Source organism: Bos grunniens, chromosome 11 (genome assembly GCF_055505025.1).
Source record: "Bos grunniens cultivar Pamir isolate PY7600 chromosome 11, Bosgru_T2T1.0, whole genome shotgun sequence".
NCBI lineage: Eukaryota > Metazoa > Chordata > Mammalia > Artiodactyla > Bovidae > Bos > Bos grunniens.
Window position 1 is genome coordinate 82945710 of NC_141175.1, and position 25078 is coordinate 82970787.

General features: G+C 40.1%; 1 protein-coding gene and 2 long non-coding RNA genes across 18 annotated transcripts in view; 1 reads left to right on the plus strand and 2 right to left on the minus strand.

The window, feature by feature from the left end:
• Positions 1-7850, minus strand: part of EML4 (EMAP like 4) — a 155081-nt gene extending 147231 nt beyond the window's left edge. For all 12 annotated transcript variants that reach the window (XR_015137088.1, XR_015137087.1, XM_086327287.1 and 9 more), the window contains exon 1: positions 7587-7850. Coding sequence is in view for 4 of the 12 variants with exons in the window: in XM_086327287.1 (XP_086183413.1) it covers positions 7587-7611 (25 nt within the window). In the remaining 8 variants the exon portion in view is untranslated. The remainder of the gene's footprint in view (positions 1-7586) is intronic.
• Positions 7851-7937: 87 nt separating this feature from the next.
• LOC147363442 (uncharacterized) lies at positions 7938-11752 on the plus strand. 2 transcript variants are annotated; one of them, XR_015137094.1, is made up of 3 exons: positions 7938-8106; positions 8833-8943; positions 11360-11752. It is a non-coding gene; the product is annotated as an uncharacterized LOC147363442 (long non-coding RNA). The 2 variants fall into 2 exon arrangements; XR_015137095.1 differs by having other exon boundaries at positions 7980-8332.
• A 2057-nt stretch (positions 11753-13809) lies between these two features.
• Positions 13810-25078, minus strand: part of LOC147363443 (uncharacterized) — a 46295-nt gene continuing 35026 nt past the window's right edge. For all 4 annotated transcript variants that reach the window (XR_015137092.1, XR_015137090.1, XR_015137091.1 and 1 more), the window contains 2 exons: positions 23237-23291; positions 13810-14060 (listed from right to left, as the gene is read on the minus strand). This is a non-coding gene — a long non-coding RNA (uncharacterized LOC147363443). The remainder of the gene's footprint in view (positions 14061-23236; positions 23292-25078) is intronic.

Sequence of the window (25078 nt, forward strand, 5' to 3'; positions counted from 1 at the left end):
AAACTCAACATTCAGAAAACTAAGATCATGGCATCCAGTCCCATCACTTCATGGCAAATAGATGTGAAAACAATGGAAACAGTGAGAGACTTTATTTTGGGGGGCTCCAAAATCACTGCAGATGATGACTGCAGCCACAAAATTAAAAAACACTTGCTCCTTGGAAGAAAAGCCATGACCAGCCTAGACAGCATATTAAAAAGCAGAGACTACTCTGCCAACAAAGATCTGTCTAGTCAAAACTATGGTTTTTCCAGTAGTCATGTATGGATGTGAGAGTTGGACTATAAAGAAAGCTAAGTGCCGAAGAATTGATGCTTTTGAACTGTGGTGTTGGAGAAGACTCTTGAGTCCCTTGGACTGCAAGGAGATCAAACCAGTCCATCCTAAAGGAAATCAGTCCTGAATATTCATTGGAAGGGCTGATGCTGAAGCTGAAACTTCAATACTTTGGCCACATGATGCGAAGGACTGACTCATTGGAAAAGACCCTAATGCTGGGAAAGATCGAAGCTGGAAGCTTCAAAGATTGAAGCTCGTCCCGACAGAGGATGAGACGGTTGGATGGCATCACCGATTCTATGGACATGAGTTTGAGTAAGCTCTGGGAGTTGGTGATGGACAGGGAAACCTGGCGTGCTGCAGTCCATGGGGTCACAAAGAGTCAGACATGACTGAGGGACTGAACAGAAACATTCTGCTCCTCATCAAAAATATCCCATAGATTTAGCATGTATCAATGATTCTTGTCTCAACTAATCTTTATTAAAATGGTTGCAAAATAATCACATGAATGTTTAAGTAGATAACTTCTGGCTATACTCCTAGATCCCTAAGGTATATGCACTTGGTCTCCTTGACCTTAGGAGCTCTACAGGGCAATGGTTTGAGTGCAAGACTAGAATAATCAGGTACAGCTTCCAGAAAAAGACAAGTGTACCTGCTGCCTGCCAAGTCACTTCAGTCGTGTCCGACTCTGTGCGACCCCATGGACTGCAGCCTACCAGGCTTCTCTGTCCATGGGATTCTCTAGGCAAGAACACTGGAGTGGGTTGCCATTTCCTTCTCCACAAGTGTACCTGAGCCACGCCTTAAAGATTGGATAGATTCTGAAAAGCTAATAAAATGGAGAGATAGTCAAGACACAAAGAAATACATCAGGAAAGCTGAAAAAAAAAACCAATATGGTGAATCCTTCTGCAAAGTAAGTATAATACCCTAGCTTATCAGTTTTATAAAACCACATTTCTACATATGAAGTTTGCCTGAATTGATTCTAGAACTACAGATATACTTCTGCTGCTACTGATGATAACTATGGTATAATCATTATATTTAGAGTCAAAAGTTGGACGCGACCGAGTGACTGAATTGAAAAACTTTTCAAAAACAGCACAATTCATTATAACTCCTACTTCTGATTGTTTTTTTTTTTTTTTGATTGTTCATCCACATTTTCATATATGTCAGCCATCCCGCCTAGTCTTTCAAAGATAGGGAGTAACAGGCATTAAAAACGTATCTTTCATCTGAATTGTGACTCCCCCGTAAAATAAATCTTATTCTGCAATCTAAGGCAAACATATTTATATGAAATTGAGAATTTCTTGAAGCAATATCATGCAAAGCACGAATATTTTATAATCTTTTTTTTTCCTTTCCGTCTCTCTCATTTTTTTAAATATTCATCTTGACCCTCAATAAACTGACTTCTAAATCCTTAATAAGTGATTCACAAAACTTCCACTTGATAAACACTACCCTAGAACCTGAGATACAGTTCTTTATTAAATTTTCAACAAAGTTGGGAGACAATTTTCATTTATTTCAGGTGAAATAACAGAAAAAAACAAGAACATAAAGAGTTATTTAATTTTTTTAAGGATTCTACTCTGACATTGTGTATGGTAATTTTTTGGTCTTCAAGTTATCATTTTTTTAAGAAATGATGGTAAGAGCAAAGGTTGTACGTTGCCAGTTATATACTGGTTCCCTAGTAATTTCCCCCCAATTTCACAGGATCATGAAATCGCCCCTGCTCTGCTATGAGATTTTAAACACACATGAGTGTCAGCCTTTCAGCGGGTTTATAATCTGGCTGTAGAAATAAGACTTACAGTAATTTTAGGACTTGCAAAAATTACTTCTACCTTTTGAGAAGAAATATTCTGTGCTAAGTGCCCTAAAAACGTTCCTGTGTTAAAAGTTCAAGGGTGGATACTATGAGTTGGGAATGAAAGAGAACAAAGAAAGTGTTCAGAAAAGAAACAATGTCTGAGTTGGGCCTTGAAGGGTACTTCAAGACAGAACAGACACAGGGATGAAAAACTGCCAATCAAATATGGGAAAAAAGAAATAGGTCATTTAGGCCAGATCATGTTAAGACAGTAGAAACAGATTATGGAGGATCTTGACAGCAAGGCTAAGGTGCTTGAATTTAGTCATTAAGGCAATGCAGCAATCTGGAAAAGGCTCCCCCTCTCCCACCCCTTACAAAACAAATTATGGACAAAGTAGAGATTCTTGAGGCTATGCAATAATGCAAACACAGAAAAATAAGGCCTTCAACTGTGGTGTCAGAAAAGGAAAGTAAGGAATGTGAAAAGGTGACAAGAATTGATAAGTCTTAGAAGAGATTTTAATGTGGTAGGCAAAAATAGCTAAGAGTCAAACATTTTAAGGCTGGGTGATACTTACAGTGAAAAATTAAGAAGCTGATTTAGAGGAAGAACAGTTCATATCCAAGTACATTAGAATCGACATGCAAGTGGGTTATGAAAAGTCAGTAATAGGATAAGGAAAAGAACACTTGATCCCATCAGAAAAATCTGAGTTCAAGTGAAAAAAATGGTTAGGCTCTAATGAGAAAACCAGAACGCAAAATTATATCTATAGTATAATTTTAACTGTGTATAAAAAGCACAGGAAAACACTAAAAACATGTACATCAACATGTTAACGTCAGCTGACTACAAATAAACTAGGAATAAAAGGTTTTTTTTCCTTCTTTTGTATTGTGTTCTCATTGGATACAAACCTTACAAATCAGGCTCCGAACCCCCACCCCAGAAAAAGACGAAAGGGAAAAGAAAAACCTGGATTTGAAGTCTTTTCAAAAAAATGCAAACTTCTTGAACTTTAGTTTCTTCATCTAAAAATGGGGAAATAATTTCTTCTCTCTCAAGGTTAGTGTGCAGATTAAATGAGATAAAGTTTTGTAAACTATACAGCAATATGCAAAGGTAAGGCATTATAACAGTCTATGACAACTACAACTATAGGACAAGATATCACACACAGACATAAAAACATACTACAGATTTGGGAAGTAGATTATCTCCTTACACTTTTAAAAAGTTTTAGAATCCATTTATTTTTAAATCAAAATGTTACTGTAATATTTCTTATAAACAGACACTGAGGTTTTACATGCAATATATATATATAAATATCATACATATATAATTAATACAGTACTTATACTACATGCTGTTCAAACTTAAATACAAAGCAAAAAAAGAGCTAGTAGTTATCATTCCCTAATATTTGGACTTCTAAGTAAGTTATTTCACGGTTTTAAAAAGCCACAGTCTATTGAGGATAATTTCAGTAATCTCCAAATGTCATCTCTTAGAAGTTATGTGCTTGATACACAGCACTGCCTTCTAAATGATGCCTTCCCCTTCAACTCCCACTTCTGGTCCTTTACTTAGGATTAAACACCTCTAGATACCTATTTAAAACCAGATAGTAAGCTCCTGAAGGGCAAGAAGAATGTCATAAAAGGGGTACATGTTAAGAAATACTCTAACTCATGTTATAGATGCTGTAGTAACCATTTAAGAGTTACTACTCATGTCATATTATAATATAAACCTGCCTCGAGCCCTTCAAGAGACAGCCATTAACAAATTAAAAGCTAAGGAAAAATTCCACAAGTAATGTTACTACATGAGAAACACTTTTATATGAATAAAGAATACTTGATTAATATTTAAAAATCTTACACTACACTATTCCTTTAAGAAAGCAAGAGTATATATGAGATGAGAAATGGTAAGTTCTAATATTATGTTAAAAAACCGTTTTTTTCATGTATCTGATAAACTGAAGCGTATTATTACTGCACTGAAGAATGTTACATTTCTTATACTAACCCTATAATTTAATTCATTACAATTTTTCTTTAAAAAGAAGTTTAGGAGTTTTGTTTTTAATCTTTGGAGCAGAAAAAGTTAAAACTGACGTGGTTAACAATATGCTTTCTTTAAGGCATAAACACTGACTATACCTGAGGCTATTTCCAAGACAAGTTTTAAAATTAAAACCTTTATTGTGAAAAAGAGATGCTAAAGAAACTAGGCATGAAACGCACCTAACCTATGCCTTATGAAAATCAACAAGAAAAGCTCTGTCAACAGTTTTCCACTTCTGCACATAGACCTGAAATTTAAAATGTTTTACTATATACATGTTTTGTACAGGTATGTGTGTATATTCATATATACTGATTTGGAGGCAGGACATTAAGACAATTCATTAGTGAGTATTTCCCCCTCACTAATTAAAAAAAAAATTGCTTCTAAAGTGCTGCTTTTTTGTATTACAATAATTTGTGAACTAAAAGATACTATGCTTAAAGGAAAAAATACAAACACCTGCCAGTCCAACTGCCGGAAACTCATCAGCTGCAGAGAATAAAAGCATCCTTTCGTTGTTTTAAACGTATGGACAAAACAAAAGAAATATAACAGGTATACAATTTCAAAATGGCAAATATAACACAGACCAGCACCTAATATTCCTCTCAATGATTTCAAAATCATTACACAGTTTTAATTGCCATTAGACATCTCAGAAAATGCACTTAAGTGTTTTCCTTATCTAAACACTCATCAATGGTACAGTCTGAATTTTTAAAGTTTTTCACTTAACAAAACGATGCATCATAACATTCCCTTAAATAATCAGCTTCTCTAGAATCAGTTTACAAAGCACTCAGTTTTTCTGCTTATAAAAATGTAGTTTTCTTTATTTTCAGGAAGCCATACAGTACATAAAATGACACACATACACTTCCTTGAGAATAAATACTTTAATACTCATGACCCCAGAAGAACTTCACGTGTTTTGAATTCTTGTTTGGTTAAAAAAAGTTTTTAAACATCTACTAGAATACAAGAGCTTGCCTTTACATTCATGGCTCTCCTGAAGGTAAAATAAAGATCAACGTAACTCTAAGTGCTAGACTAACGAACTGAAGGGAATAGAAACAAGCAATCTGGCTAGAGTTGGGCAAAACTATGTTTAAAGACTACCAGTAAAATATACCAGCTTTACTCTTCCCCCACTCCCAATCCTTTAAGGTTTCAATTAAGATGGGGCCTAGTTTTACTCTTTCAAAGGGGGACAGAAAGAGAAAGCACACATCTCCTGCTGAGAAGTATCTTCATCAGGAGCAGCTCCAAAAATACTGCCAGGAACCATTTCTTTCCCTCCCAGCTGACACAGGTTCCTCTCTTTAAATATAAGCATCTCTTCTGCTCCTGATCAACATCATACTTAAAGAAGGGAAAAGTCTCAAGGTGAGACCCAAGGGTGGTACCAAATGAATAAAAATAACTATTAAATCAATACAAAAATTCAACATCACAGTCAGTTATAACATTCTTTATGAAAAGTGGGAGCCCCAACTAAAATTTCTCTTTCAGTCTCTACTACCAGTTACCTTATGAACAGGATAAGAAGGAATAGTTGTTTAAAAATGCATATCCACTTTCAAAATAAACTTAAGTGCACCCAATTAGTGAGAACGACTCCCACAAAACGCTTACAGAAGATGAAGTTTTGGCAAGCCTTCGAAGTCCACAAACCAACAGCCAGAAGTAAAAGCTGATTCTAATTTGAGCAGTGATCCCACCATTCCTACAGGCTGAGGAGCCAGCAGTGCAGACACCTCAGCCGCACAACATCCCCCAACACTCAGTTTCTTGCCCAAGTATATGATCACCTCTTTGTGAACATAAAGGACAAGTCTTTCAGTCCAATATGATTAGGGAATAAATCCAGACACAGGCATGTGGCTTAAAAAAAAAAGGTAGTGAAAAGCTGATACCTCTTTAAAAGGAGCCCAAGAATGAAACAACTTCACTATGAAAGGAATTATAAGACATCAAAGGTTAGATAATGGACAACAGGTGCCTTTGGGGAGGAAAGAGTAACACTTAGTTGCCTCCTATTTTAGGATTTCCACTCTCTAGTGTGTGTTTCCCAAAGAAAGTGTATGTGTTTTTCCCAAATAAAGTCATAGCCAAAATTACGGTTTTTACTATTTAATACCTATAGTGGGTCCACTGTTCTTAAATATACTTTACATTTAAAAAAAAAAAGTTGATCTCAACATGTATGAATAAACTATGGCCTATGGCCAGATCATGCATTCATCCATGAACATTAACCAACTAGGAATTTATTATCAAGAAATGCAAAGAAAGGCGTCAAATACTCAATATACCAATCCAGCAGCAGGTATCACATAACTGCAGTATCAGCCAAAGCAGAAACTGTTTCTCTCACCATCATAACAGTTGAGCTCAATCTTTACAGTAACCAAATTCCAATAGCCTCAAAGAATAGTAATTCCAGACACAGATTATATGGCTCTGAGTACCAGCCACGAGTTCTGATTCTCTTACCCAGTTACAAAATTTACTACCTTTATTCGGGTGAAAGGGAACACTGAAACAATACTTCAGCCTACTTCCCTTTCTCCATTCCACAAAGACAACATATTCCAAAAATGGAGAATCCTTTCTTTCCCTGACAGAGGCCCCCTTTCCTATGGATTCATGGGGCAGGACTACTTCTCCCCAGCATGCCTGCAGAGCCAGCACGCAGACTTCTGCTTTCACTCCTCTCTTAAATAGGGTCCCCCAACACAAATGCGCCTCTTCCTTTCCTGTATTAGGCAAATGATGCTTCAGTGCTACTGGATCTCTCCACCACTACAAAACGTTCAGAGAAGTGGAGGGAGTGAGGGGAAGTTGTCAGTTACTCGGAGAGATACTTAAAAGACGACTCCAAATTTAAAGTGGAGGCTTGAGGAGGAGGGAGGGAATGGGGGTCCCTTCCCTAAAAGGGAGCCTGTGCGTGGGTAAGGGATGTCCCCACCCTGAAAGAGAGCTCGGTATGTAAGACGGGGGAGGAGTGTTGTACCCAGAAGAGATTCAGGTTTGAGAAAGAGGTGTCCTAACCTTGAAGGTGGGGGGAGCCGTGAGTGTATGGCGGGGGGGCGCAGCAGCTTTAGGGCGGCCTCTATGAAAGAAGGGGTTCCCACTTCGGGGAAGAAGCGCCCCGCACTGACGGGAACGCTTGGAGGAAAGGAGGGTCTTGCTGAGGAGGGCTGGCATGGGGGAGGGGTTCTGAGTTCACCAGAGCCCGGAGAGGGGCGGCAGGCTCGAGGGGAACATGTGCAGTGGAACTGCTGCCATCCCGAGGGGCAGGGTGGAGAGCAGGCCCGGGCTGCGTGTGCAGGGAACAAGGTTCCCACCCTGCGCAGGAGAGGAAGGGCTCCCAGCCGCACTCACCGAGGCTGCCGGCGAAACCGTCCATCTTGCGGGGAAAGCGCCGGGCTCCGGGCTCAGCGGGGCGGGCACTTCATTCAGCGGACCGACTAGGGTGGCCGACGCTGAGCCTGACCCGCTCGCTCTCTCGGACGCGCGGCTCGGCTCCCGCCTCCGTAGTCCGTCGGCCCGTGCGCCCCGGGGCAGTCAGCCGCGGCCGCCGGGACCACTTCCCCGTCAGGTTGAGAGCCGCGCCGCTCCGCCGCCTGCCCTGCCTCCGTCCCAGACAGCAGCCGTGAGCGCCGCGCCGCGTCCCGCCCCCGCGCCCGCGCGCAGTGGTAGCACCGCCCCCGCGCACGCTGTCACGCTTCCGACCCCGCCTCCCACGTGACGATCCGGAGGCGGGGTCCCGCGGACCCTTCCCTCTCACCTTGCCTTAGCCTCGGATTCCGCCCCCCTCGCGGGGAACGTGTGTCTGCGCTTGCGCGGTGGGCTTCCTAAGGGCCTAGGATTTGGGTCTTGAAACTGGTTCCGAGGAAGTGGGGTAAGGGGAGACCTCCAGCCTGGGATACTCAGGAACTTCCAAGGATTCCTTCCTTCCTTCCTAGGGAGTCCGGAGAGACCCTTCAGAGCTCAAGTCTGGAGCTCCTCTGACAGGAGATGGCCACCCCGAGTATCTTAGCACACTAAAGAGGCAACCAAGTTGGGGGAGGAATCCAGTCTTCGCGGGTTCTTCCTTTGCCCCAGTAGGGTGAGGGACAGAGATGAGGGTGAGTCTTCTTGACTAGCTCAAGGCCATCACTACACAGCCCAAGGCTCACAGCAGGGCAGGGCCCAGGATGTTCCAGAAGCAAGGAATGTTAGTACTGGACAGGACCCAAGCGTTCATCTTGCCTCCGCTTCACTGAGCCTTAGAAAAGACATAACGTGTGCAAGGTCAGGAGAAGAAAATGGCAACCCATTCCAGTATTCTTGCCTAGAGAATCCCGTGGACAGACGAGCCTGGTGGGCTACTGTCCACAGAGTCGCACAGAGACACGACTGAAGCAACTTAGCATGCATGCATGCACTGGAGAAGGAAATGGCAACCCACTCCAGTATTCTTGCCTGGAGAATCCCAGGGACAGAGGGGCCTGGTGGGCTGCCGCCTATGGGATCGCACAGAGTCGGACACAACTGAAGCGACTTAGCAGCAGCAGCAGCGCGAGGTCATGGAACATGGTAAAGGCAGAACTAGCATTAATTCCCCCTACCTGTTGTTTTCCACCAGGGATGCAAAGCCACCCCTGACAGGACAAATCATAGGATTGCCTACTAGGGAAGTAGAACAAAGGGTTGAAGTAATCCTGCGTTCCAGCCCCAATTCCATGTGACTCAAGAGGTGAGTTATCAAGTCACTAAACTCACTTGGGCCTCATTTTATTCAATTGTAAATGGAAGACTGGATAGGTAAGCAAAACATCTAAACCTTCTTTTTCATCCTCACTCCCACACACCTGTATTCTCCATCCTTCTAAAGACCTTCCAGTGGTTTCCCAAGTCCCTCTTGGGACTACGTTGTGTGGATCAGGGGACTAGTTACAGAGAAGAAATATAAGGTATCCAGGAACTAAACTGATCTGTACAATAATAAAGAGCTGGCTCAGAAGAGATTTAAGAGTGATTTTACAGCCTTTCCTGATGCCTCAGAGGTAAAGAATCTGCTTGCCAATGTAGGAGACTCAGATTCCATCCCTGGGTCTGGAAGATCCCCTGCAGAAGGAAATGGCAACCCACTCCAGTATTCTTGCCTGGGAAACACCATGGACAGAAGAGCCTGAAGGGCTACAGTCCACAGGATGGCAAGAGTCAGACGTGACTTAACGACTAAACAACAACCAGTCCTTTTAGTCAGTTGCAGGAGAGAGGAAGATAAGAAGATGAGAAAAATGAAATAGCACCTGTCATAATGAGAGGAACTTGGAGGACCTGGATGGTCGAAAGGACTGTTTAAACATTTTGTCAAAGTCTTATAGTATACTTTTCACCTTTGATGTCTCTTTAAAATTCTTCCCTGAAAGTCTAAATTACTTTAAATTTCTTTTTTGGATATCAGACCTGTGTGTCTTCTGAATGCTATGGGGAAAGGGCCATAAAGCAGCCAAGATAAATTCAGGTTACAGACAAAATGGTGTCTGAGGTTTCCTCTTTCTTCGAAATTATTTACCCAGTGTTTCCTTTGCTATGGGCATTTTCATATCTGTATGATTCTGTTAAGTCTTAATTGCTTAATATTTGAGACATGCTTGCTTCTGACAGCTGCTCTTCTGTGCCTGTATGCAAAACTTTCTGCTTTAAGTCAGTTGAAAGAATAAGAACTTGTATAGTGGTATATATACACATTTAAAAAAACTTTTTATTTTTAAATAACTGTAGATTCATATGTACTTGTTAGAATATCCTTTACCCAGGTTCCTTGCAATAGTGATAATCTTACAAATGCTATGCTGTGCTAAGTTGCTTCAGTCATGTCCGACTCTGTGTGACCCCATAGACGGCAGCCCACCAGGCAGCCCTCCGTCTCTGGGATTCTCCAGGCAAGAACGCTGGAGTGGGTTGCCATTTCCTTCTCCAATATATGAAAGTGAAAGGTGAAAGTGAAGTCGCTCAGTCGTGTCCTACTCGTAGCGACCCCATGGACTGCAGCCCACCAGGCTCCTCCGTCCATGAGATTTTTCAGGCAAGAGTACTGGAGTGGGGTGCCATTGCTTTCTCCGAATCTTACAAAACTATAGTACAAAATCACAACCAAGATACTGATACTGATACAGTGGAGATACAAAACATTTGTATCATTTCCATGAGCATGAGGATCCAAACTGTCTTTTATAAACACACCCATTTTCCTCCTGATACCATCTGCTTCTTCACTCCTGGCAACCACTAATCTGTAATCCATTTCTATAAAGAGGTCATTTCAATGGAATCATGTAATATGTAATGATTTGGGATTGGCTTTTCTCACTCAGCATAATTCTCTGGGGATTTATCCAGGTCATTGTGAGTATTAAGAGTTTGCTGTTTTTATTGCTGAGAATTCCATGGTTGGGATTGTCACTGTTTGGCCATTCATCCATTGAAGGCATTTGGGATGCTTCCAATTTGGGGCTGTTATATATAGAGAGTTGCTATTAATGTTCATGTACACGTATTTTTTTGTGAACATATTTTTCATTTCTTGGGATAAATACCCAGGAATTGGATTATTTGGTTGAATGGTAGCTGTGCATTCCATTAAAAAAAAAAAAACTGCTAAAGTAAAAAAATAATAATCATTTTTTCTCCCAGTTTTATTGAGATATAATTGATATACAGCAAGTAAATGTATATTTTTAAATCAGAGAAGGATCCATGTTTTGTGGGGGCCTGACACATTTACTCTTTATGGGGCCCCTTTAAGAAAAACTAATATAGGGACTTCCCTGGTGGTCCAGTGGTTAAGATTCTGCACTTCTAATACAAGGGATGCAAGTACAGTCCCTGATCGGAAAACTAAGATCCCTCATGCCATGTGATGGAGCTAAAAAAAAAAAAAGCTAATACAAACCAGATACAAAATTAGGTTAAATCAAGTATTTATTTAGACTAAGAAAAGTAATCACAATAGATTATACATGTTAAGACTGCAAATACCATAAACATTATAAAATTGAGAAATGTGACATCTAATTAAATGTCCAATGCACGTTTACTAAATTTCTTGGTTGTATATTCTTTGATTACCTCTTCATATGACAATGATTTTTTTTCCTTAATAGGTGTTATTTACTGGGATCCTGTCATATGAGCCTGTTACATGATCCTGCTATATGGGAACCTGCTATATAGGTTTTGTACCCAAGTACTTTGTGTTTGTATGCCTGACCTCATTTCAATGTCACAGTAAGCCTATAAGATCAGTGTTATGAATATGACAGTGATTTTTAAATAACTTTTTAATAGAGAGGACAAAAGAAATGTAGTTTTTCCTCTGGCATCATTGTTCATCAATCAGTCTTTATTATGGACAGCTGGGATGCATAAAAAACCATCTGACACATATTGAACAGGCTGTAATACTGCTGAAGGAATTCTGATTGATCCCATTTCATGTGATTACCCTTTAAAAAAACAAGAAAAGAAATAAAATGTATGATGAATTAAAAATAAAACACTGCATTATTGAGTGTATTTCTAACAGAAGAGAACTTCCATTTTGGTTTGACATCAATGAGAACCAGATTTTCCACTTACAGTTTGTACATGTCTGATGATTAGAAGAATTTCTCCTGGACTAGCTTCTGGCTCTTTATGTTTCAAACCTTGTTTCTCCCACACTACCCACATACTTCCAATGCCAGCCATGTGTTAATACCACATTATGACCTCTAGCCCTGTAACCTCCATGACAGGATGCCAAGTGAATCAGTGCAAAGGGCCATAGATTCCATCCTGGAATCTGTTGCTAAACAAGGAAAGCCAGCAATAACTGAATTAAATGGGACTGTAACACATGTAAGTATGTTTCATTAAGCCCAAAATTAAATGTATCCTCAATTCAGCTTTCCCTTAGCCAGATACCCAGAATATCCAGGGTCACTCCAACACAAACTGACATGAAGGGAAATGTGATGAAGGGGAGGGTGCAGTGGAGCCTTGGCAGAGACCCTTAGAGCTTAAGTTTCATTAATTTCTTGATAAATCTGTCTCTGCTTTTTGTTCTGTTGTTGTTGTTCCCCTACCAGGGAGGGACTGAACCCAAACCCTTGGCAGTGAGAGTGCAGAGCCCTAACCACTGAACCAGCAGGGAATTCCCCTGCTTCTGTTTTAGTTACTTACATTTTTACAAAAGAAATTCATGCTCATCCTAATTAGTAAAGTCAACCAGAAGTTTATTAAAAGCAAACAAAAAGGACAGAAAAATGAAATAAATGCTTACTCAGAAAAAGAACAAATAGGAGAAATACAGTAATCACTTATAGTTCACTTATCCACAGCAATTCCAGAATTCTGCTGGGATAGTTACTATGAAGGGTAAGTAAAGTTCTTTGTTTAAATCTTACTCATCTTTCCAAGGAATTCCCTTATCTACTCCACAGGTCCTGGCTTTGCTACTCTACAGAAAAAGGGTGTTGGGGAATACACCTTCCTTAGAGTCTGCTCAGCTTACTTCCTACTGGTTCTAGTATGAAATCCAAAGGTTACTTTCAACTCAAATAATCAAAGGATTTCTTTGAGAACATGATTCCCTCAAAACCTTGGTAGGCTTTTGATCTGTTTGCTTCCAGTCAGCAACGTGTGCCAGTAACCACACCCAAAGTTCTTTCCTATACATAATTTTCAAGCATGATTTCTGTCTTTGTTTTCCTTCCTTGGTTCCTCTCTCTGTTTAATGGGGGCTATCTTCAGGCCATTAGACTCGGATGGGAAGACCACACTCTTAATCAGATCTTTGCCATTGAAGTCTGGGTCTAACTGGGCCTTTGTTACTCACAGGTTTTTAATATTTTGTTTCCTATTTTAGTGTCAAGAAGTAGTCAGCTTTATAATCTTTCATCCCCCAAATTTCTGGACTTCTTCTAACTCCTTTGCTGCTGCTGCTGCTAAGTTGCTTCAGTCGTGTTCGACTCTGTGCAACCCCATAGACGGCAGCTCACCAGGCTCCCCCGTCCCTGGGATTCTCCAGGCAAGAACACTGGAGTGGGTTGCCATTTCCTTCTCCAATGCATGAAAGTGAAAAGTGAAAGTGAAGTCGCTCAGTTGTGTCTGACTCTTAGCGACCCCACAGACTGTAGCCCACCAGGCTCCTCCATCCATGGGATTTTCCAGGCAAGAGTACTTTCCTGCTTAAAAAATGGCCGGTTCTTGCTTGAGCTTTTCTCTTTGTTCTAATGCTTTACTAAAGTCAGCAAATAGTAGACAATACCTACTACCTACTCTCTTTCCAAAAACTTCTTGTAGAGCTATATAGGCTGACTAGGCAAGTAATGTGCCCCCTTTTAAGTTGTCACAAGCAACAGTTGTAGCAAATCTTTTGTGATGACATAACAAACTCTCAAGTATTCTGCCCTCTGATATCTGTTTCCACATCATCCCTACCCAGTTACCAATTCAAAATCATATATTTTAGATTTTTTTTTTCCTTATAGCAGCATGCAACTTCAAGGTTTTATCTTCCGTATTAGTCAAGATAGGCTGACTGCTATTAAAAACAATTCCAAAATTTCAGTTGGCTTAAAATAATATTTTTTGTTTACTTATCACTATCCAGTACAGATCATCAGGGACTCTGCTCCACGAAGCCATTCAAGGATCCAGGTTTCTTCTATGTTAAGTCCACTCTTTTCAGCCACCAAATAGGGGTAGTGGTGGAAGAACAGGGAGAGTCAATCAGGAAAATTTATGGTCCAGACATGGAAGTATGAACCTCATGTTCATCCACACTCCACAGTCCGGAATTAGTTGCATGACCACAGTTAACTGTAAGGAAGACCAGGAAATATTGTTCATGTAACCAGAAGGAAAACAGAAACATTTTGGTAACAATGACCCAAATAGTTTCTCCCATATTCCTTTTCATATCACTTATCAGAGTTAGAAGTTTTCATTTCCTTAAATGACTATTCAATCAGTATCTTACCCATTAGGTTGTACACTACAAGAAAGGCTTTTAGAAGAGAGTGTATCCCAGTGCTTAAGAGTACAGACCCTGGGGTGATACTGCCTAGATTGAAATCCCAGCTCCACCACTTACTAGCTATATAACACTGGACAAATTACTTAACCTCTCTGTCCCTCAGGTTTTTCATCTATAAAGTGAGGATAATACTATTTCTACTCCTGGAGTTGTTGAGGGGATGCAATGATATAGTACATTAAGAACCCTTAGAACAGGGCCCCATATGTTGCAAGAACTTGGTAAGTATTAGCTGCTGCTATTATTAAAAGTGGGCTTGCACTGTGTCTGCTTTTACTCACCATTATATATCGAGTGCCTATTACAGACTAGCTGTTCGATAAATATTTACTGAATATTAAACAAACATAGAACTCAAAACTAGTCAATCTGAAAACATTGTTTCAACAACCACTGCCTAACTGTTTTAAAGCAGCAAGTATTAATTTGTGTTTTAAATTTATCAAATTAGATCTTGCAGTCTAAAACTACCATAATAAAATAGATGATTTAATGTAAATTCCTCAAAATGAAGATATAGCTGTACATTATCATCCAACACACATAAAAATTCAAATATACTAAACGGTTACTAATTATTGGGTGGTTATTTGGACCCTGAACTCTAACAGAGGGCTTCCCAGGTAGCTCAGTGTTAAAGAATCTGCTTGCCAATGCAAGAGACTAGGGTTCGAACCCTGGGTTGGGAAGATCCCCTGGAGAAGGATATAGCAACCCACTCCAGTATTCCTGCCTGGGAAATCCTGTGGACAGAGAAGTCTGGTGGTCTACAGTCCACGGGGTCAAAAAAGAGTTGGACACAACTGAGTGGGTAAAAACAACTCTAACAAAAGATTTATCTTTCAATTATTTTCAATACAGAGCTCCCCTGACTCCTCACTTTGAGCACTTTTAATTTAATTCAATAGCAGAAGTAAAAATATGCAGCATTTTTCAGGAGCTCAATTATGGCAAAAGGCTAAACACAGTTATCAAATAGTAAAAATTAAAAACATTTTCTTCATACACAGAACCTTGACTCTGTTTATTACCTTCCCTTCTCCATCAAAATGAGGTTACTGTGGGAGGGGATTCTGAATACTTGTGAAGCCACACAACACCTATTGTCAATGCCCTGACCTAAGATTTGAAGAAAAATAAAATATTCCTAAAATGGTTTCTTTGTTATGCTCTCATTAGCTAGATGGCCTTGAAAGGTAACTAGAAACTTTGGTTTCTTGACATTCTCTCCTTCAGACATTTTTTAAGTGACCTCAAGAGCAATTAAGTTTGTTTGTTTGCTTTTTAAGTTTGCTGGGCTTTTCTCTCCTTTTATTTCATTGTCTTAATGTTGTTGTTTTTTTTTTAATAAATGCTATGGTCATGGAATTGTGTAGATTATATAAATCTATAGTCCACATAAGCATAAGTACAAAAAAAAACAGGGCTTTTTTCTTTGGCTTTCAGAATCAGAAATTAACAATATCTGAGTGGAGGGAAAAAGAGTTCTTTTAATTCTTTGTTTCTATAATATGTTTAACATAAGCAGTGTGTGGAAGAGTTCCAAGATCTGTCAGAGGCTAAATGGCGATATTGTTCTAGCTTCTAACCATAAAGAATGCCTAGGGATAACTTTAAAATTATTCCAAAAGAACAAAATAGAAAGCCCAGAGATAAATCCACACACCTATGGACACCTTATCTTTGGCAAGAGGCAAGAATATACAATGGAGAAAAGACAATCTCTTTAACAAGTGGTGCTGGGAAAACCGGTCAACCACTTGTAAAAGAATGAAACTAGAACACTTTCTAACACCACACATAAAAATAAACTCAAAATGGATTAAAGATCTAATTGTAAGACCAGAAACTATAAAACTCCTAAAGGAAAACATAGACAAAACACTCTCCGACATAAATCACAGCAGGACCCTCTATGACCCACCTCCCAGAGTAATGGAAATAAAAGCAAAAATAAACAAATGGGACTTAATTAAACTTAAAAGCTTTTGCACAACGACAGAAACTATAAGCAAGGTGAAAAGACAGCCTTCAGAATGGGAGAAAATAATAGCAAATGAAGCAACTGACAAAGAATTAATCTTAAAAATATACAAGCAGCTCCTGCAGCTCAATTCCAGAAAAATAAACGACCCAATCAAAAAATGGGCCAAAGAACTAAGCAGAGATTTCTCCAAAGAAGACATACAGATGGCTAACAAACACATGAAAAGCTGCTCAACATCACTCATTATCAGAGAAATGCAAATCAAAATCACAATGAGATATCATCACACGCCTGTCAGAATGGCTGCTATCCAAAAGTCTACAAACAATAAATGCTGGAGAGGGTGTGGAGAAAAGGGAACCTCTCACACTGTTGGTGGGAATGCAAACTAGTATAGCCACTACGGAGAACAGTGTGGAGATTCCTTAAAAAACTGGAAATAGAACTGCCGTATGACCCAGCAATCCCACTGCTGGGCATACACACTGAGGAAACCAGAATTGAAAGAGACACATGTACCCCAATGTTCATTGCAGCACTGTTTACAATAGCCAGGACATGGAAGCAACCTAGATGTCCATGAGCAGACGAATGGATAAGAAAGCAGTGGTACATATACACAATGGAGTATTACTCAGCCATTAAAAAGAATACATTTGAATCAATTCTAATGAGGTGGATGAAACTGGAGCCTATTATACAGAGTGAAGTAAGCCAGAAAGAAAAACACCAATACAGTATACTAATGCATATATATGGAATTTTAAAAGATAGTAACAATAACCCTATATGTGAGACAGCAAAAGAGACACAGGTATATAGAACAGTCTTTTGGACTCTGTGGGAGAAGGCAAGGGTGGGATGATTTGAGAGAATAGCATTGAAACATGTATATTATCATATGTGAAAGAGATTGCCAGTCCAGGTTTGATGCATGGGACAGGGTGCTCAGGGCTGGTGCACTGGGATGACCCAGAGGGATGGGATGGGGAGGGTGGTGGGAGGGGGGTTCAGGATGGGGAACACATGTACACCCATGGCTGATTCATGTCAATGTATGGCAAAAACCACTACAATATTGTAAAGTAATTAGCCTCCAATTAAACTAAATAAATTAAAAAAAAATAAAATTATACCAAAATAAAAAGAAGTGTGGGAGCATGTACCCCCAATGTGTTAAAAAGTAGTTGCCTTTGGGAAGTGATATTAAGTGGGGGAAGAAATATGTGGAGAGAAATACAGGCGATTTCACTTTTAAGTATATCATATCATACTATTAATCAAAAATAATATTTAATAATCATAAGTATTATTTTAATCATATTGTTAACATGTGTTCACTTTAAAAACCATTAGAGAGACAAAAAAATACATTGCAGTGCATATTAATTCACCCACAAACTATATGTGTAGAGACTAGTTTAAAATATCATGCTAATTAAACAACTTTTACCAATCTTGGCATGATTACCATCTTTCACCTAAAGTCTTACTGACCTCAGGGGAAAAAAATCAAGCAATCAGCAGTGCTGTAAATTCTTGGCAGGAGCTGATGAGACTGAAACCTATACTGTGAGGTTCACCAAACACGCCTGACTGAGGGGGATTTGCTGCGTGGATGCACGAGTAAGTGAATGAATGCTGACTGAGGTTAATTAGGGTAGCTCTGATGGTGCCATTCATGTCGAGCCCAGAGAAGCTCCAGCCTGGGCTGCAGAGCTCAGTTTTCCCAGGGCCAACCCAGAACTTATGCCATGAAACAGGGCTTGTTGAGACTGTGGAACAAACTTTAGAACTTTCTTTCTATGTGCTAGAGCTTCACCACGTTTACAGAATGCTGGGTGAGCCTGAGAAATAATAGCTAATAATTTTCATCTGTCCACCATAACTATATGTTTTTTTCCCCATAAGGAATTCATAGCAGCCTCTCACAAAATTGAAATTCTGCAGGGAAATACTTTAAAATAGCAATGTTATAGTGGAAAGCAGCCAATCAGGGAAATTCAACTCCCAAAATTAATAACACAGGAAGTTCTCTACTTGCAAATAAAATATTTCCAAAAGGTCATTTGCAAGTCAGCTGTTTGAAATTAGGAACAATGCTATAAATGGTGGTTAGATTTCCACTTAGCTCTCAAAACATGTAGCATACTGATCCTAACCTGCCTTTGTCAAGACCACACTGATGACAATCTTATTTAAGTTTTGAAACAGACAGGTCTGTAATTGAATATTGTTCATATAAGCATCTGTGAGTTGATGTTGTAACCTAAAGACAACTCCTAACACCATTCTAACCTTCAAAGAGCTGACTTACAAACACCCTAGGAGATAGGTTTTATTGTTCCCATTTTTCAGATCAGGAAAGTGAATCTCAAGAGTCTTACAACTAGAAAGTGGGAAAATCAGAGTTTGAACCCACATTAATCTGTATCTGAAGGCCAAGCCCTTCTCACTGCACCAGTTTACCTCTTAGTCTCATTAGAATTCTATTGTGGAGATTCTCGAATGCCAGGCTGAGACATCTACAATGCACGTGATAAGATCAAAGTGTTGCTACAGAAAACAATGAACCTGTGGGTGGATAAAATGGAGGAGGCCCTGGAAGAGGAGAATGCAATTTGGAGGAGTAGCTACAGAAAGGTCCAAGAAGAAAATACTGTGAAGGAAAACAACGAATGAATGAATGACAAATAAATCCTTGCAAACCTGGATGACTGACTGCCTCAGAAGCTGAGGGAGAGGAAGGAGTAAAAGAAATCATCCAGATTCAACTCCCAGTAATGGAGAGAAGGATGGCAGCATTAAATGCCAAAGGGGACATAAGGAAGTGAGGTGAGAAGGGGAAAAGATAGTGGTTAGTTGCCATTTTCTGGTTGGCCTGTGTCAGATCCCTTTCTTTTTGTGGGAAGCTGAAGGGAATCAGCTGTCATCCTGGGCAGCTGGGACCCACCACATGACCTAGACCAATCGGAAGCCCCAACCCAAGTCTTTGACTCTGGGGGGAATAATACAAAAATCTAGCCGTCAAGGACCACACTGGAAGGTGACTGAGACACTGAAGACCAGCGTTGATCGTGCGGGGAAAGCCAGCTCCAGGGCAGCGTCCTCAACAGACTCCTCCTATGGAGTGAACTTGGCTGTGCTCTCTGTGCCCTAGACTGCCTGGGTTCCTGCCCATTTTCCATGCTTGGTCCTCTGGCTTCCCTGTCGACCCAGTGAGCCACCTGATATCCTCCCAGTGAATTCGTTTTCTGCTTGAATTAGCCAGAGTGGGTTTCTGTTGTTTGCAGTTTTGAACCCTGGGTGGTAAATACGCTGCCTTCAGTTTTAAACAGATTGCGCTGGCATCACGAGCAGATTCCCAGATGGAAGCCTCCAGCACAAAGTCTAAAATGTGAGATTCAAGTTCAGGAGAGAGCTGGGTCCGGGGATATAGATTTAGGATACTTCTAAATAGAGCCAATGACTTAAGTCATGAGAAGGATCAAGGAGAAAGATTTGAGAAAGAGAAAATCGACGTGAGCAATGTGTAGAAATGAACAGACCACCACAATTTAGGAGGCAAGAGAACAAGTCAGAGAAAGAGCATAACAGTCATAGAAGGCGAGTCAAGCTAGTGTCATGTCACAAAACCCAGAGAAGCCAAGAGTTTTAAAAACTGATGGAAATCAGATGCTCTTAAATGCTACAGAGTCTGAGGAAGATGGGGAACGACAAAGGAGCGCTAGATACAGCGATTAAGTTGTCATTGGTCTTTAGAGAGCTCTTTTATCATGATGGTGGGAAAAGAAATCAGGTTGCAGTGGGGGGAAAGGAGGTGAAGACTGAGGGGCTAGCGTGAGAGCTGAAGAAGAAAATATAGGCTAGAGTTGAAAGGACTTTGGCAGGACTTTATTTTGTTCACTATTGTATTCCCAGTCCCTGGACAAGCACCTGGCATATGGCAAGTGCTTAATAAATATTTGTTTAATGAATGAATGGAGAAGAGCAGAAGCAGAAAATTAACTTGACTTGGAGTATGATAAAGGCACATATTTTTAGTATTCAGGGTACCCAAGTATGCTTGCCAGCCAGGGTTATCAATTCTTCTCTCCCACTTCCTCCTTGGGCTGTAGAAGCTGATTTCCTAGCTTCTCGTTAGTTACTGAGTAGATGCTTTTCCCCCATTCTCTACTGCTGTCCTCCTTCCTCCACTATTCAGTTTACACTATAAGCTAATACAGCAGCCATTGTCTAGATCACAATTTCTTGTCCTTACTAATTTCTTATTTTCCTCAGAAAATCCATTCTTCTACTAATTCATATCCCCTACAGAGTTAAATCAAATATTCCTCATCCATATTTATTTTGTTTCATATGTCAGTAAAACCTCAGCACACTATTATGGGATGATCTGATAAAACCAAGTCTGATTAAAAACTTTCAGATAAACCTTTAGGTGATAGCTTGATTGTACATTTCTAGAAATTCACTGCTCTGAGGTCCACTGAAACGCCAAATTTTAAGTCCAATAACTAAATGACCAAACACAGGATCAAAACCTTGTAACAAAATCTTATAAGAGCATAAAGTTAAAATGGCCTTTAAGTAATAAAAGATAGATTTATTTTATTTTCAGTCTTTGTCCAAATGTCAGAAGTCTGTGAGTAAAGAACAGGCATTTAAGAGATAAACTGTAACTAGAAATGTAAGAAGTCCTAAGTGGTTCTTTAGTGTGATGAAACACTTGGATTATAATAATAAGATTAAAGACCTGGAGAGATTTCCCACCCCTGGTTTATGGTTCTTCATGAATGTAAGTAAAGCACATAAAGCTTTTCCAGTGAATTTAAGAAGCAGTTTCCTTTTTTGTCTGCACACTTTAGGGAGGCAGTCTGAGTGCCTATCAAAGGTTCATCAGAGGAGTAAGTTGTATGGATATTACTGTATTAATTTGCCTTTAGACAGTCTGAAATTATTTTTGGAAAAAGAAATACAAAATGAATAATTTGCTTTTGATCATGTAATTTCCTTTAGTTTCTTTTCCTAGTAATTTAAAAAATTTATTTATTTTTTAATTGAAGAATAATTGCTTTACAGAATTTTGCTGTTTTCTGTCAAACCTCAGCATAAATCAATCATAGGTATACATATATCCCCTCCCTTTTGAAACTCCACCCCATCTCCCTCTCCATCCACCCCTGAATCAGTCATAGGCATACATATATGCCCTCCCTTTTGAAACTCCCTCCCATCTCCCTCCCCACCCATCCCTCAAGGTTGATACAGAGCCCCTGTTTGAGTTCCTGAGCCATACAGCAAATTCCCGTTGGCTATCTATTTTACATATGGTAATATAAGTTTCCATGTTACTCTTTCCATACATCTCACCCTCTCCTCCCCTCTCCCCATGTCCCTAAGTCTATTCTCTATGTCTGTTTCTCCACTGTTGTCCTGTAAATAAATTCTTTAGTACCATTTTTCTAGATCCTGTATATATGCGTTAGAATATGGTATATATCTTTCTCTTTCTGACTCACTTCATTCTGTATAATAGGTTCTAGGTTCATCTACCTCATCAGAACTGACACAAATGTGTTCCTTTTTATGGCTGAGTAATATTCCATTGTGCATATGTACCACAACTTCTTTATCCATTCATCTGTCGATGGACATCTAGGTTGCTTCCATGTTCTACCTGTTGTAAATAGTGCTGCAATGAACAATGGGTTACATGTGTCTTTTTCAACCCTGGTTTCCTCAGGGTATATGCCTAGGAGTGGGATTGCTGGGTCATATGGAGGTTTTATTCCTAGTTTTTTTAAGGAATATCCATACTGTCTTTCATAGAGGCTGCATCCATTTACATTCCCATCAACAGTACAAGAACTTTTTCCCCTTTTTTCCACACCCTCTCCAGCATTTATTGTTTTCCTAGTAATTGTATGCATATGTGCAAACAGAATGCATTTGTGAGCACATAAGTATGTGTGTCGCCAGATCAAGAAATTTGTGTATCATTCCTTACCCTCCTCCTAATCAAAAACTTGGTTTTGCCCACACTGAGTGCCTGATGGAGTTTGAGTGCCTGATGGGAATGGTCTGTGATGTAGAACATTTCCAGTTGGCACAGGTCAGTGGTAGTCATCATCAAAGTCCTTCCATTCACAATAGGAGATTTTCATCCTCGGGTCCTGGGGACTTGCACTCAACTGAATGATCATTTTCAGATAAGGTCCCCCTGGCCACTTTCATTTCAGTGAAACTGTGACAGCTGTAGTTTGGGGAAGATGTATAAATCTTTAAGATTTATAGATCTATAAATCTTTAGTCTATGAACTAAAATAAATATGAGATTACCTCAGACCTGCAACCTTTTTTCCAAAATGGTGGCATTTTGGCACCAGCCTGTGCAGTGAGACATGACTGAGGTACAGACAGGCCATGGTGTAAAATAGACCATTCTTGCCCAAGAGTGAGAAGTCATTCCTGTGGAAGAGCCTTAGGGGCCTCACAGGGACACGGTATGAGAAAGGCCTCTTCTCACTGGTGTCACTCTCAGTCATCCAGGATCCTGCACAAAATGAGGCTCACCAAGCTGGCCACAAGGCAGGTTAGGAAGTGTTAGCATGGCAAAGGACAGAAGCTGGCATTCACTAAGGAAGAAATACAGAGCATAAGTAATTCTGTATCCGAGAAGAGTTTTATTTTTTAAAGTACAAATTAAGATGAGGAGACATCATTTGCCAGAAATCAACTTGGAAAATTTATTTTTCAAAAAAAAAATTCTCCTTGCTGTAGATGAGGAGACAGGCAAACAGGTAGCCTCAGATACTACTAACAGGTGTGGAAAATGGCCCATATTTCTGGAGGGCCTGCTAGTGCTGTTTATCAAAAGCTCTAAACTGTGACTACCTTTATTTAACTCAGCAACTTCACTTTGAGGAATCAGCCCAAAGAAAATAATCAGAGCTACATACAAAGACTTACCTACCAAGAAATGCCCTCATGGTATTACTTTTGATGGTGCAAAATCAGAAACAACCTACAACAAGAAAAAAGGAGATTACAAAATAATACTGTATGATCCCAGAATTACAAAAGAGATGACAGTATGTGTCTAGATCTATGGGTAAAAGCGTGGGAAAATAATCTACCAAAATGTTAACAGCAGAAATCTCTACTGTTCTAGAATTGTGGGTGATTTTTATTCTACTCTCTGCACTTTCATTTCTCCCTCCTATGCACATGCATTACTTTGGCAGTCAGCAACAGTACTGTTAAGAACAAATAAACAAATAAAAGGAAATGCACAGCACTAGTCCAGGTTCTTTCACTATTTAGTTATGATTCAGGAAATGCAATTAAACTTCTTGCTTAGTTTCCACAACTTCTCAGTGGAGGATTTGTGATGTCAAGTGTTGAAAGTGCAGAACAGAGTTCTAGGGACTTCTCAAGAACTACTTCCCATGAATTAATAAAGTCAAAGAAATTGAATGGCTTGCTCCCTCTGAGCTGAGGGCTCAGAGCTGCCCATGGTTCTCTTGGGATTAAAGTATGCAATTAAGAGAGAGCCAGGACAGCTGGTGTGAGCACACCACTTGTATTGCTCCTCTCATGCCGATGCCACTAACTCCATCCTAACACTCGGCATGTTGTAGTGGATGATGCTACATACATCAGTCTGGTCTTGTAAATGGTCTCTATATCCCCATCATATTTTGCCATCAACATTCTCTATAGTAATGTGTAAAGTTACAATCACTCTAAGTATGTTATGTAAGAACTAGTGGGCATTTATCTAGAGTCAAGATACCTGCTGTGGGGGTAAACTTGAGAGTCATAGACAAGGTTTTCCCTCAGTCATGCCACAGCAGATGGATTATTTCACCTTGCTTTCAAAGTAGACAGAGGAGAATTAAGAATAAGCTCCCTTTGAATCCTCCTACACTGTTGCTACTGCTAAGTCACTTCAGTCGTGTCCGACTCTGTGCGACCCCATAGACGGCAGCCCACCAGGCTCCCCCGTCCCTGGGATTCTCCAGGCAAGAACACTGGAGTGGGTTGCCATTTCCTTCTCCAATGCATGAAAGTGAAAAGTGAAAGTCAAGTCACTCAGTCGTTAGGGGGAATGTAAATTGGTACAGCCACTATGGAGAACAGTATGGAGGTTCCTTGCTGCTGCTGCTGCTGCTGCTAAGCCGCTTCAGTCGTGTCCAACTCCACAGAGTTGGACCCCATAGACGGCAGCCCACCAGGCTTCCACGTCCCTGGGATTCTCCAGGCAAGAACACTGGAGTGGGTTGCCATTTCCTTCTCCAAAGCATGGAAGTGAACAGTGAAAGTGAAGTCACTCAGTCGTGTCGGACTCTTAGCGACCCCATGGACTGCAGCCTACCAGGCTCCTCCGTCCATGGGATTTTCCAGGTGAGAGTACTGGAGTGGGGTGCCATCACCTTCTCCGGGAGGTTCCTTAATAAAACTAAAAATAGAGTTGCCACATGATCCAGCGATCTTACTTCTGGGCATATACCCAGAGAAAAACATGGCCCAAAAGGATACATGCACCCCAATATTCACTGAAGCACTGTTTACAATAGCTGAAGCATTGAAGCAACCTAAACGTCCATTGGCAGAGGGATGGATAAAGAAGATGTGGTACATATATGCATGGAATACTACTCAGCCATTAAAAAGAATGAAATAATGCCATTTGCAGTAACATGGATGGACCTAGAGATGGTCATGCCGAGTGAAGTAAATCAGATAGAGAAGGAGAAATATTATATGACATTTCTTATATGTGGGATCTAAACAGAAATGATACAGATG